Source organism: Nannospalax galili, unplaced genomic scaffold (genome assembly GCF_000622305.1).
Source record: "Nannospalax galili isolate Female #2095 unplaced genomic scaffold, S.galili_v1.0 scaffold2618, whole genome shotgun sequence".
In the NCBI taxonomy this organism is placed as follows: domain Eukaryota; kingdom Metazoa; phylum Chordata; class Mammalia; order Rodentia; family Spalacidae; genus Nannospalax; species Nannospalax galili.
In genome coordinates, this window is record NW_008341419.1 from 483,200 (window position 1) to 493,893 (window position 10,694).

The 10,694-nt window shown below is 41.9% G+C and overlaps 1 protein-coding gene across 1 annotated transcript in view; it reads left to right on the forward strand.

Moving 5' to 3' along the window:
- Positions 1-10,694, forward strand: part of LOC103737145 (ryanodine receptor 2) — a 216,733-nt gene that overhangs the window by 111,746 nt on the left and 94,293 nt on the right. The window contains exons 8-9 of the mRNA XM_008836859.1: positions 823-922; positions 2,044-2,140. Coding sequence (XP_008835081.1) covers positions 823-922; positions 2,044-2,140 — 197 coding nt within the window. The remainder of the gene's footprint in view (positions 1-822; positions 923-2,043; positions 2,141-10,694) is intronic.

Below are 10,694 nucleotides of genomic sequence, written 5' to 3' on the forward strand. Positions count from 1 at the left end.
CCAGCAAACCTTAAGACAAGAGAGTCTCTTCTTACAAATAAATGCACCTCGTGTATCTGCTGTTCTTTTGTGCATTTTCTGATTACTGGCTCAGTCATTAATTCTTAGGATGAATCTGGAAAATACCTACTGTCAAATAGTATCTTAGTTAAGTTTTAATTATCAATTTGACACAGCCTGAGAAGGGGGTCTCAAGTTAGGGATTTCCCAGATCAGATTGACTTTGGGCATGATTCTGAGGAATTGTCTTGACTGTTAATTGAGGTAGGAGGGGCCCATCCCACTGTGGGCAGTGCCATTCCCTAGGCAGGTGGTCCTGGTCTATATAAGAAAGCTAGCTGAGCATGAGTCTGTTGGTTTCTGCTCCAGCATCTGCTAGAGCTCCTGCCCTGATGTCTTTCAATGACTGTGACCTGGAAATGTAAGCCACATAAACCCTTTTCTTCCCCAAGTTGTTTATGGTCAGAATGTTTTATCATAGCCACAAGAAGGAAAATAGAACAAACAGCAACTTTTATTCTTTTTCTACTCACACTTTAGTTGTTTTGCCTAGGTTTATTTGTTTATTTTTGAGCCACAGTCTTGCTGGCTGGCTGGTACAGTCCAGGTTGGTCTTAAACGCAAGATCCTTCTGCCTCAGTCCCCCAGGTGCTGGGAGTCCAGGTGTGTGCTACGATGCCTGTCAAGTGTTTAAGTTTTGAATGGCAGGTTGATGCATATATTTGTTATGGACACCCTCAAGTCAGTTCTTCAAGTTGCCAGAGCGTTCGCAAGCTCACGTTTTGGGACTTACCAGTATCTTCCTCTTACCTTCCGCGACAGCACCTGTCTTACGGCAGTGACAGCCTGCATGTGGACGCTGCGTTCCAGCAGACCCTCTGGAGCGTGGCCCCGATCAGCTCAGGAAGCGAAGCAGCCCAAGGTAAAAGCCCCACTTTAATTAGAAGGCTTGTCCTTCCTGCAAATGATGCTTGGCAGTGGAATTGTGATAACGAGCTGATGGTTAATTAGAGACCTTTTGCATCCAAATATTCTATCATGCAGAAACATGGCATTTTTAGAATCTCGCCTAAATTGCTATGTAAAAGCACAACTTGTGTTAGGCTTCATTGTCTCTTTATATTCACTGTGCTGTCAACTTTCACTTACTTCTTTGATTTCCTGTGCTAGCTCTCTAAGGGCAGTTTACCCCGTTTGGGGAGTCTTGGGGGTACGCCCAGCTATTCTAATGTCATCATTTCTCATTATGTGGCTTGTGCCTTGAGGCTGGACCACAGCGATGTTTTGTGCAGCAGCGTTTCCCGGGAGATCACTGCCTTGGTTCAGGTTCCTCTGTCTTACACAGCTTCAAATCTGAGCCAGTACATGTTTGAATGTGCATGTGTGCACATATGTGTGCATGCATGTGGAGGCCAGAGGTCAACCTTGGTTGTTAGTCATCTTTTGGGGGGGGGCGTATGCATTTGTGGTATGTATGTGTGTATATGTGTGTTTGTATGTGTGTGAGTGCACACGTATGTGCAGGTGTACATGCCCATATTCACACGTTCACTCTGTTTTCTTGAGACAGTGTCTCTTCATTGGCCTGCGGCTTGTGGATTAGGCTGTGCCAGGCTCTGGAGCCCTAAGGATCCTCTTGTCTCTGTCTCCCCAGTGCTGGGAATGTAATTGCAGGCCACCATCTCTGACTTTTTATGTAAATGCTAGGGATTGAACTCAGGTCCTCATGTTTGTGTGACAAGCCCATTACAAACTGAGCCCTTCTCCCAGCCCCAAATTTGTGTATTGAATAGTGGGATTCATGAGGCTGAGATCAGATACTCTAGTGGGAATATCATTAACTGTGGCACTCAAAGCACGATAGCACCATCTACCTTTGTGATTTGACCACAGGTCCAAGACCATTGATGTGACTTTCTCTCTCTCTCTCTCTCTCTCTCTCTCTCTCTCTCTCTCTCTCTAGAAGATTGTACCAGATGACCTATCTGGTCATCAGTTTCTGACCATGACATTCAAAATGGAAATGATTTTTGATCCCTACAGGGTACCTCATTGGCGGTGATGTTCTCCGGCTGCTGCATGGACACATGGACGAGTGTCTCACTGTCCCTTCAGGAGAACATGGTGACGATCATCGGAGGTTGGTACTCTGCCTGGCACATCCTGGCTTTGATATAATTGACATTCTTTTTTCTTTGCTATGATAGAATTTCTCTGAACTAAAAACAGGTCTATTCTGGCCATTAGCACACAGGGTGGACCACACACGTTCACTGCCAATTGAAGTATAATTCTTCCTGGCTTCCTTAGGAGGCTTTTCTCCTGGGTTTCTTGCCTATCAAAATAAGAACTGAACATCTTTGTCTACTTAAAACACTTAAGAAATATCAAGCAAAATAAGCTGAGTGGGAGGTGAGAACACAAGAAATTAAACTATTTAAAATGCCATTGAATGGCCATTTGTTTTGATGGATCTTTCTGGAAGATTTAATCTCAAATCCAGACTCAGAGTTCTCAAGTTTGTACAAATCTCTGGACTCCTCATCATCTGTTTATTGGCAAACAAAGAAGTTGACCACGTTCCTCAAATTTAAATGATAAAACGTGCCTCTCTTTTGGTATTATTTAGCATGGAGACAAAGTTATAACTGTCTGCACGTACCGGGAAAAGCACACACATGCTACGAAAGTGTAGAATACTTAGTGTGACCCTGCATTGCCTCATGAATCACTCAACAAGGACAGTAAGCTGGGGGCATAGATAAGAGATTACAGATGGGGAAAGGCTGCTGGGCGGTTTGTTAGGTGCCTTAAAAATATTTGAGTGGGAATTTCTCATGATGGTAACTGGGGTGCTTAAGTAGCTTGTTTAATAGATATTTATTACTGTAATTTAAGAAAAAGGTGTTGAGAACATTTAGAAAATGAATGATCACGTCAGTAGCTCAGGAGGAGTTGCTCTGAGCCCTGCGTCTGGGTCTTGCCTCTCATAGACTGACCTGGCTTAAGGTCAAGAGTGAAGTATAGTCTGTGGGGAGTTTCCCTCAGCTAAAGTACTGTGTCAAACATGAATATGAAATGTCACCCACAGACTCCTGTATTTGAACACTCCTCAGATGGAGGTGCACGGTTTTGTGATGTGTGTGTGTGTGTGTGTGTGTGTGTGTGTGTGTGTATGCTACAGTGTACTTCTCGAGCTCAAAATGAAGATAAAAAAATACATATTCATTTAATGTTGCTTCTGCATGGATCTAATATTTGTATAACTATTTTATACTTCAGAACACAATAGTGATTTTTATAATGGATGCTTTCAAAGAGTTGTACTGAGAGGTGCTAAAGCTAAACAGTGGCCAATTGGAACGCACCAGGGCCGAGGCCATCCTGAGAAATGATGACTACAGTTACCTAGTAAAGCCTCTCTGCAGTTATCCTGTGTGTCAGGCTTACACAAGCCTGTGTGTCAGAGAATGTTCTAACCTTAGCCCTCAATATCTGCTTTTATAAATGTGCTTGATGCCTTGACTGGAAAGGAATTTCCCTTCCATGTTCTTGGTGAAATGGGGAGAAGGAGGGTCCCCTAGAGGGTTCTTAGTCTCATTCATAAAAGAATTTAAGAAAGATAAGCTGGGCATGGTGGCATAAGCCTTTAATCCCAGCACTTGAGAGGCAGAGGCAGGCAGATCTCTGTGAGTTCAAGGCCAGCCTGGTCTACATAGTAAGTTCCAGGACAGCTGGGGCTACAGGGAGACCCTGTCTCAAAAAGACAAAAAAAAAAAAAAAATTTAAGAATGGACTCAAATGGAAGCTTTTACAATTCTATTAGACTCTTAAAGAAAAATCCTCAGGGCAGGCGAGCTGGTCATCTTGGCAGCCGCTTTGAGGAGGTGAATGGTGGGAAGGAGGAAAGAAGGCCATGAAGCCAGGCAGGTTTAGAGCCTGCATGGAGGTCAGACGCGTGGGTGACCGGCAGACACATGGCTGGGAGAAGGAAGCTTTAGAGAAAAAGTAAAGAAATAATTACAAGATGCTAGGGGCAGCCCAAAGCCTTAAAGAAAGCATGTTTAGTAAGAAAGTCATGAAGAAGAGAAGGAGAAATTATGCTTTCCTGAGGAAAGTGGACAGACTTACAGAGACCTACATGACTGTGGCTGGTCTGGAAGTTCTCTGGAGATCTTGTGCTAGTTCCAGACAGGAAAGATTTCACCATCTCATTAACGTACCAGGTTGTAGTCTACCCATCTATTTAGCATAACTTAAGGTGAACCTGCCTTGTAGGGGTGGCTCTATCATCATGTGATTGACCATTGAGACTGGAAAAGTGGGTCCTCCAACAGATAGGCTAGGAATTTTTATAGTCTGAAACAGATTTATGGGGCTTTTTGCTACTCTAACATTGGGGGGACATGTAGGCATCTGTGCTGGTCACACAGGCTGCAATTTGGATTTGCCAATACTGTAGCAGTTGAGAAATGATGTTGTAAAGCCTTTAAAAACTGTACGGAAATGGAGCCCAGGACCCAGACCTTTAGAGTGCTAGCTTGTCTGGGTCCACCAGTGTAAATAAACATGAGTTCTCCAACTCTCAGAATAGTGCCTGCTTACTTCCTGAGCATGATTTTCCACAAGAATACAATTTCTGGGAGTCAGTCCTTTGCCTCCACTATGTGGTTCCTGGGGGAATCAAACTCAGGTCATTAGGCTTGATGGCAAGTGCTTTTACCTTCTTCCTGGCCCTAGTCGGGTATTTTGTCACAGTGACAAAAGCAACACATGTTGCTTTCAGTGAATTAGGAACAAGATGCTGATGCCACTAAGAGGTTGTGTAAAGCTGAGATGGACTTCAAAAGGCAGTTGGCTTGAGGAATTCATTCTAAAAGAAGGGTAAATCATGAGGGATGGAGGTGTGTTCCAGAAATAGCAGACTTTCCTCAAAGGTGCCTAGGGAATGGAGGAAGTATTTGAGGCCAAAGGAGACTGACTGGTCAGGCAGGTTTTCTTATTGATGGATGCAGGGCTTTTCCCCTCGGCTGGCTAGGAGGAGCTGTGGGGCTGGGGATGGAACGGTCCTTGCTATTGTAGGCCTGCAGTCCCTGAGTTGTTGAGATCAAGTCCTCATCTTCAGAGCTCTTCTGGAATCCACCACTCTCTGGCCTCTGCCTCCCAAGTGATGGGATTGCAGGTGTGTGCCACACCCAGCTCTGAGTACTAAGGTTAAGCTAATGCAGGTCTAAATACTAGCATTGGTTAGTTAATAACATCTGTAGCTGTTGAATCTCAGCCTGTGTTCACCTAAACATAGTGAGAGCCTTTCAAGGTCATCTTGGCAGTAAGAACACATCTGTTTGTGTGTCTTTTTATAGCATGTTCACATGGTACAATTAGATGCAAATGGATGTCAGATCTTGACTTGAGGGAGAAATGAGTCAGAGATAGGCTGGCTGGAGCCTCAGTGGCGATGCTTAGGAACGAAGTATTCTGTTTGTCTTGATTAAGTCATGGGATCGAGCAATTATAGTACATAATGATAAAATACTTCCTTAAATTTAAGTTTAGGGAGAAATTCATTGGTTTGAATCTTGCTGATGTTATTACATAGATCTTGAAAAGCTCTTCCTCTGCTCTCCCCCGAGCCATTCACCCATGTCTTTGAGAGCCAGAGGAGGCCACAGGCAGCCCAGCCTGCAGGCTACATTCTTGTGAGTTAATATCGGTCTGTTTTAAGGGGAAGATTTCATAGCGGTGACCTCAGAATATATTTTGGTTCTTTTTAAAAAAGTAAAAATAGTTTGATTTTTAGACAGGGATTTGAAAGCTGGAGAAATTCCAAGAAAATGCATTCAAAATAATTTTATCTCATAGCTCCCTCCTTGTAATTGTGTCTGACCATACCCATTGATTGTATCTTGTATTAAAATTAAACAACAGACGTCACATAAGACTTGTTATGAGCAGTGGAAATTACTGAGATGGCCGGCTGTGACATTTTGTTTCTGAACAATTTAGGAATACTTATATCATCTGTAATATGTTCCTTCAATGGATTTGTCAGTTGGTTTGGCCTTGTTTCCCTGATAGGTATGGAAATATACATCACTCTACTTACAGCAATGAGAAATGTAGTTCAGTGATGGGCTGCATAATTCTAAACACCAATGGACTTGCCTCCAGCTTCCTTTTCACATTGCGATACATGTGTTCATTCTTTCAGAGTTACCTGTTTATGCCTGTAGAGTAGTAACACGACCATTCGAATGAGTAGCTTACAGTATGGTATTCACTGCAGCAGAAGTGAATTGGAAGATGAGCCTGTAAAGCGATGCTGCGACCTTTCCCCGTATCCCATCCATCTTACTGGATAGACTAAATTCTGACAGGCTGGGGAAGTGTATGTCACTATTGTTTTAAGCTCCTTGAGATTATTTCCAGGAAGATGTTTAGCTTTGAAACGTCTGATGCACATCATGTCTAAACTGTGGTGACGGTGGTGAAGATGGGGGTGTGAGCAGTCAGGTAATAGGAATGATGGTGTAAATATGAACTGTGATGTCATACTTTCTTAGTTCCTACTCAAGCACTTCAGGTAAAGGGACAAGATACATTGGGGAGAAACAGGCTCTCAGAGTCAGTAAGGAAATCAGATGCAAAACAGAGTTTCGATTATTGATTTAAAATAGATTTTCATTCTGGAGGCTTCAAATTTACTTACCAACTTGTTTGGAGCATGATGTATTTTCTGTTTTAGGTTTTTGTCTCTCTATATGTTTCATCTCCATCCATAACTTTTTGTGAATGTAATGAAATGTCAAAAAAGCCCTTCTTTAAATGCACACGTTATTTATGGTAAAATGTACACTGCTGGAATCAAGTATACCATGCCTTTAAGCTAGGAATTTTTACTGTATTTATTTTTTAATCATGCTAGATTTCAAACCCAGGACCTTACACATTCCACAAATACTCTACCATTGTGCAACATCCCAACAAATTAATGCATTCTAAAATGGATACATTAGCGGATATTATTTTGGATTCCTGGCATAGAAACCAGTATTAGATGAATATTGTTTGTAAAGCATCATTTGTATATTTAAAACAGATTTAGAATATAGCTTGTACATAATTGAGTTTGTCCAGTCAAAAATTGTGGAATGACTGTCATGTGTTGGATTCTGGGGCTCTGAGGTTTATAGAAAGAGATGTGTCCTCTCTCAAGGAAGCTACATTCTAGTGGGACATGTAACACTAAAAACTAAATGTGTTTATTTGTGAGCACATATGTGCATATAGGTTGAATGAATCAGAAAGGTTCAGGGAGGGAGGGAAGAGAATCCATACTCCTGGGTGTTGCCTGCTTGTGGGATGGAGGAAGGGAGGAGAGAGAGAAAGGGGCATGTTCTGTTGGCATCTGGTCATGTGTTGCTTCTCTTGGCTCTGTCTTTTTCATTCAAGCAGGATGATGGAGGCACATACAGGATGTGGAAATAAATGTTACATTTCCTTTCCTAGAACGCAACTCAGCAGACAAAAGCTCTGTTGCATGAACGCATGACAGCATTTTCCATGCCCTTTGTAATATGATGATGACTTAATGAGCTATCACTATGAATGCTGATAAACCATGAGATGGACTCGATAAAAGTGGGCCGAATGTCTCTCAGTTCGGCTGAGACAGATGTGTGGTTTATGGCCCTGCTCACAATGCCAAGGGCATCGCTCTTAGTCGGCTGCTAGGGGGCACTCTCTTGTGCTCCAACAGGGTCAGCTATGAAGCTACCTATGCTTGTCAGCCTTTGGCTTGTTTGTTTTATCAAGTGAATATTCAGTGATTCAAAGGAATCATTGAATTACCTTTGCTGCTTAGTCAAAAATCAATTGACGGGCTGGAGAGATGGCTCAATGGTTAGGAACACTGATTGTTCTTGCAGAAGACCTGGTTTGAATCCCAACACCCACATGGCAGCTAACAACTGTCCATAACTCCGGTTCTAGGGGATCTGACAGCCTCTTCTGTTGTCTGTGGGCATTGCACGACACGGGTGCACTTACCTGCATGCAGGTAATACACATAAAAAATTTTAAAAAAATAAATCAATTGACTGTTATATGTGTGGGTCCATTTCTGGGCTGTCTGCCTGTCCCACTGGTCTGTCTGTCTGTCTGTCTCTGTTACAAGACTATGCTGTCTTGATCACCATAGCCAAGTAGTAAATTATAGTTACTTGGGGTCAGGTAATGTTAGTCCTCTACTTTGTTTTTCTTCCGTGTTACATTTGTTTTGGGTATTTTTCTTCTTATATAAACTTTAGACTACATCATTGAAATTCACAAATTAACTCCATTAGATTTTGATGGAGGTTTCTTTCGAATTGCAGTTCTTTTGAAAGAACTGATTTTGACTGTACTGAGTCAAAGAACACGGAACAGCGCCCTATTGTTTAGATTTTTGATTTCTTTCACATGTTTTGTTAGAGTCACGTGTCAGTATTTAGAATTTTGGTGATAACATAAGTAATATTTTAAGTTTAAATATCTGTTGTTCAGCAACTTGCAATTGGTTTTCCATATTGATTTGAGGGAGTTGGGATAAATAATCATGTTATCTGTAAGCAAAGACAGCTTTATTTCCTTTAACCCATTATATATATATATATATATATATATATATATCTTAAATTTTAATTTTTAAAGATTAATTTATTTTTATGTGTGTGTGTGTATGTGTGTGTGTGTGTGCACACACACGTGTGCAGGTGACCAGAAGGAGGCCAGAAGAGGGTGTTGGATCTCCCAGAGCTGGAGTTTCAGGCTGTTGTGAGCTTCCTGACTTGGGTGCTGGGAACTAAACTCCAGTCCTCTGAAAGAGCAAGTGCCCTCAGCTATTGAACTTTCTCTCCAGCACTTCCCCCATTTTTGTTTCTTTTGAAACAGTGTTTTATGTAGCCCAGGCTGGCCTCAAACCCTCTATGTGGCTAAGGATGACCTGATCGTCCTGCCTCTCCTCCCCATGTGCCTGGATCGCAGGTGCGTGCCACCATTCCAAGCTCATACTTTTTTTCTTTAGTTTGTTGATGTGATGGATTACACTGTTTTCCCATGTTATTTTAATTCAGTTGGCTTCTGTGTACAACAGTAGAAAATTATTTTTGCTGTTGTTCTTGTACTAAAGTGGCACATCTTGTTTTTGAAATTAAAAGGCAGTGATAATTGCTATGGAGACCTATTAACCTGTCAGTTAAGTTTTGTTGAGACCACAACACGTTGATGATTTTTTCAGAGGTTGCTTGAATTCTGTGGGGCCTCATGAAAAAAATCCCTGAAATTTTTAGAAAAATGAAGAATTTTAGTGTTATTTCTCTGTCCTTCACTGCAATAATGAAAATCCACTGACACACATTAGAACTGTGTTCTACATGACAGTATATGTGACAACGGTGTGTGCATTTACATGGGAATATTCATAGACCGGTAAATCACTGCTCTGTGTTTAACATGCATAATGGATTCATTGCAGAATTTGATGTGACTGATCAAATTACCTTTTATTATTTCCTGTTTGTCAAACACCATTTGCTACACTCTGCAGCCTTCCTTCTGTGGAGGTGAAGTCAGACTGTATATGGACTCAGAAAGGACTCTGGGTGACCTCGGCCCATATCTTCAGTGTTTTAAAGTCTTAGGAGAGATTAGAAAGAAAAAGAATGATGTCACAGAGCCCAGGCAAACTTGGAAATCACTATCTGGCCACGGCAGAAGTTTGCCTGTGCCTGTCCTGGGTCACCCTTTCATGGTGTAAGGAAAGTTGTTAGCCCGACAGTCTTGGAAGCATGTGAATCCCTGTGCTGACCATGAATGCAAGGTAACAAAGCTGGTGTTATTACATGATGCCTTTTATTTTTATATGTAATAAATAAATAATAGGAGAGGCAGGGCTTATGTTAATTGGCTTGTGGGTTTTTTTTTTTTTTTTTTTTGGTCTTTTTGAGACAGGGTCTTTCTGTAGCCCCAGCTGTCCTGGTCATTTTATAATGCATACATATATAAAAATAAACCATATTGTACAACATAAAAATATGCAATTTTTATTTGTCAGTTTAAAAGTTTATTGTTGCAGATACCCAAAAATCATATTGATTTCTGTGTTAATTTTAAGACTACAGACATCAGAATCCTTTTACTTACTGCCTAGAACTACCCAAAGCCAAAGGAGTGTGCAGATAAGTTTGAGCAGGAACAGTGCTGTGTAAACACGTGTGTTGGCTCTACTGGGTGGGTGGCCTCTAGTTTTCATTAGAGCGCAGTAGGTGTGCAGTGTCCTAAAGATCAAGAAGGGCTGTTGAGGGGAGAAGCCCTTGAGTAGAGTGTGTGCATGTGCGTGCGTGCGTGTGTGTGTGTGTGTGTGTGTGTGTGTGTGTGTGTGTGAATGAATTCTAAGGTACACCAGTGGAGAGGAGGACCATAGAGAAAAAACCCTGAAGACTACTGACAATAACCAGAGATTGAACCATTGTGCAGGGGGCATCCAGCCTCAGCCTAAGCCTCTTGTGACTAGAACCCAGCCAATATCTGGACTGCAATCCAACATCTCACATGAGACTGCAAGTCAGAGCCTCTAGGAACACTGGCCTTGATTCATGATTCATAGACACAGAGAAAGAGAGAGAGAGAGAGAGAGAGAGAGAGAGAGAGAGAGA